The sequence below is a fragment of the Suricata suricatta genome, chromosome 8 (assembly GCF_006229205.1).
Source record: "Suricata suricatta isolate VVHF042 chromosome 8, meerkat_22Aug2017_6uvM2_HiC, whole genome shotgun sequence".
Lineage (NCBI taxonomy): Eukaryota > Metazoa > Chordata > Mammalia > Carnivora > Herpestidae > Suricata > Suricata suricatta.
The window spans coordinates 1062868-1065807 of NC_043707.1; the positions used below are offsets into that span (position 1 = coordinate 1062868).

Consider the following 2940-nt stretch of genomic DNA (forward strand, 5'->3'; position numbering starts at 1 on the left):
ACCGCGCCTCAGGCCAGCGGAGGGGGAGAGCCTGGGAGAGACACGGCTCCAGAAGCCCTAAGTTTTAACAGAAGCTCCCGACACAAAAGGGATTTGCAGCTGAGGGCAGAAAAGACCAGCATGGAAGCCGGGAAACCCGCGGCAGTGACTCTGGAGGGCGACCCCGGTCCCCAGGGCAGGGCACGCTCGGCACCGGACTCACCCCGTCCACGGCCTCCAGATCCAGGCGCAGGCGGCTCTGCAGTGAGTGCAGCTTGGGGAGCGGGACGGCGCCCAGGTCGGCACAGCGCTGCAGGCCCGGGAGCGCGGGGCCCTGCCCGCGGCCCTCCAGCTCCTCCTGCAGCCTCCGGAAGCGGGCCTCCACCTCCTCCTTCTTCTGCAGCGCCTGCTGCCGCGCGCTGTCGGCCGCCCGCGCCCGCTCCTTGGCCTCCTTGGCCTCCCGCTGCCACGCGTCGCAGGCCTGAAAGCCAGGGGGCTGCGCTGCAGCTGCGGTGCGGAGGGAGGGAGCCCCGGGGCGCCTGCCCCCCTCCCGCCCAGGCCCCGCGGCCCCGCCTCACCTGCTTCACCTGCTGCCAGGACTCCTCCCACCGCCTGATCTTCCTCTTGGCCTCGTCCAGCTGCCGCCTGACCCGGGCTAGCTCCGTGCTGTTCGGGCTGGCACTTGAGGCGGGGGCAGGGCCGGTATTGAGGATGGGGGACGGGCTGGGAGAGAAGCTGCCGGAGACAAAGTCCCAGATGCTCCCGGGGACACCATTCAAGCCTGAGTGTGGAGGGGACGGAGAGGTCACGCGCGGGCGTCTCTCCCAGCAGCCTTTGCGGTGCGGTGGACAAGGACCCGCGTCTGCCCTGGTCCCGCGGCTTGCGGGGTTTGAAACCGAGGAGGGCGGGGACGGGGCAGTGTCGCCGCAGCGGCACCAACTCCGGTCCCCGGAACCTGTTCCGCCTCCGCATCTTGAGGACCCCAGGGAGCTTGGGGTGACACCTACTGATCCTCGTTCGTGCCATTAGAAATTAAAATGATACTTAAAATACTTTAAAACGTAACGAATTATATACGAGGTAACGTTTTCCAGGGAAAAACTTCGCGGGCTCTGCCCGTCTGTGCTGGGTCCCCAGTGGCGTCCCCACCCTGAGGCCCTCCACTGCACACGAGTGACAGCGGGGCCACCGTGTGCTGTCTCGGGGTCCCAGCCACACACAGGCCAGGGCTCCGTTCCCTCAGGCACCGCCAGCAAACGCGCAGACTGCACAAGCGCCCCCGCCGGCCGGGCTCACCTAAGGAGCTGTAGGAGGCCGCTGAGGGGCCCAGCGCGCCGGGCTCTGACTTCAGGGACGGCGGCTGCTGGGGGGGCGTCATGGCCGAGCAGACGAGCGGCCCCGCCAGTGAGCTGAGCGGGGAGGAGGGCAGCGAGGATGACAGCAGGGACGGGGGGCAGGGCGGGCGGCCTGGGGTGCTGACGGGGGCGGAGCCCCCCGGCGACCGCGGACCTGCACGATGGGAGGGGCTGAGTCAGGAGAAGGCGCTGACCCCCAGACATGGCGCCAGGCTTCCAAGCTGGGGGTGACCGCCCACCGGCATGCTGGTCCGGGACTTTGGGGACCCCCGGGCATGGTTTCCGCAGCAGATGAGCAGACGTTTGGGGGGAGATGTATGTGCGCCCAGGCGGGGGCTGCAGAGATGGGGCCCCATCCAAGGACCTCCGAAGGGCTCCACAGAGGAAAAAACCCGGCCGCCCCAGCACGCCCCTGAGGACAGCAGGGCATCACCATCCCCACCTGCTGGTCCCAGGTCACCCAGGTCATGCTCCTCTGGCTCTGTGTCTAGGGGCGCAAGGCTGACGTCACCAGGATGGAGATCCAGAGCACAACCTGGGGAATGAAACACGTGTAACCGAGGCGCGACACCAGAGCCCCAGCAGAGGGGGGCCAAGGCGCCAGCACGCTTTCTGGGGCCCGGGGCCGTCTGTTAGCAGAGGAACGCAAAAAGTGGGGCCCCCTGGAGCTCCCACTCCCAAAGATTTCCTCGTAAACCCTCTCCTGCAAGCAGGGCCCCCACCTGACCCTGCCCCGGCTCCAGGCTGCTGAGGGGAGGCCCACCAGCCCCCAAAGCTTCCGCGTTCCAGCAGCTGAGCGGCCGTAGGACCTGGACAGGCACGCGTCCAGCCAGGGCGGGGAAGGCCTGCTAGTTCCCACCTCAGGACGCGCGCCGGCGGAGCAGAAGGCACAAGCTCGCCTGCAGCCAGCGCCCGTCCCAGGGGCAGGTGGGCCTTTCCTGTGTGGCCGAGCCCTGCCCGGGGCCTGCCCGCCTGCATGCTCCGCGTCCCTGGGCCAGGCTCCAGAGCCTTCTGCCTCCGCCCTGCCCCCACATCCCTAGTATAAAGTGTCAAAGCCCCGTGAACTTGGGCGGGGCCCAGACTCCTGGCCACGCCCCAGAAGCAGCCGGAAGCCACGCCTGCTTCAAACGACCACGTACGATCCGGGAGTCCAGGCTGAACCCACCAGTGACTGTGGAGAACCTACCACTTTTTAAAACGAGGGGCATTTACCATAATTATTACCAGGGGGCACGGGGCGGTGGCGAGCCATGTGACTTCCGAAGAACGCCCCAGACCCACGCAGGTTCACAGGGGACACATGTGGTGCAGACTTGACGTGCGCCCCTGCGGGTGACCCCAACTGCACCGTCCCATCCCTGTCCCTAGGGCTGCTGGGCACCACTCAGCCCGAGAGGCCCACTGAGCCGACCACAGGGACAGCCCCTCACCCGACACTGGTGCTGCGTGGCCACCTGGAGGCCCAAGTTCCCGGAGCGCGGGAGCACTTTCTTATTCAGACTCGTGTCACGCTGGGTCAGGGCCCATCCCGACACCCGCACTTTACCACAACTGCACCTGCAGAGCCTGCATTCATGGTCGTGCTCACAGATGGGGGGGGGGGGGG

At 67.5% G+C, this 2940-nt stretch overlaps 1 protein-coding gene across 1 annotated transcript in view; it reads right to left on the reverse strand.

Annotated features, from left to right (window-relative positions):
• The window catches only part of UNKL (unk like zinc finger), a 33157-nt gene that overhangs the window by 1976 nt on the left and 28241 nt on the right, over positions 1–2940 (reverse strand). Inside the window, exons 7-10 of the mRNA XM_029947948.1 lie at positions 1777–1869; positions 1276–1488; positions 558–760; positions 203–460 (exon numbers count right to left, since the gene is read on the reverse strand). Coding sequence (XP_029803808.1) covers positions 203–460; positions 558–760; positions 1276–1488; positions 1777–1869 — 767 coding nt within the window. The remainder of the gene's footprint in view (positions 1–202; positions 461–557; positions 761–1275; positions 1489–1776; positions 1870–2940) is intronic.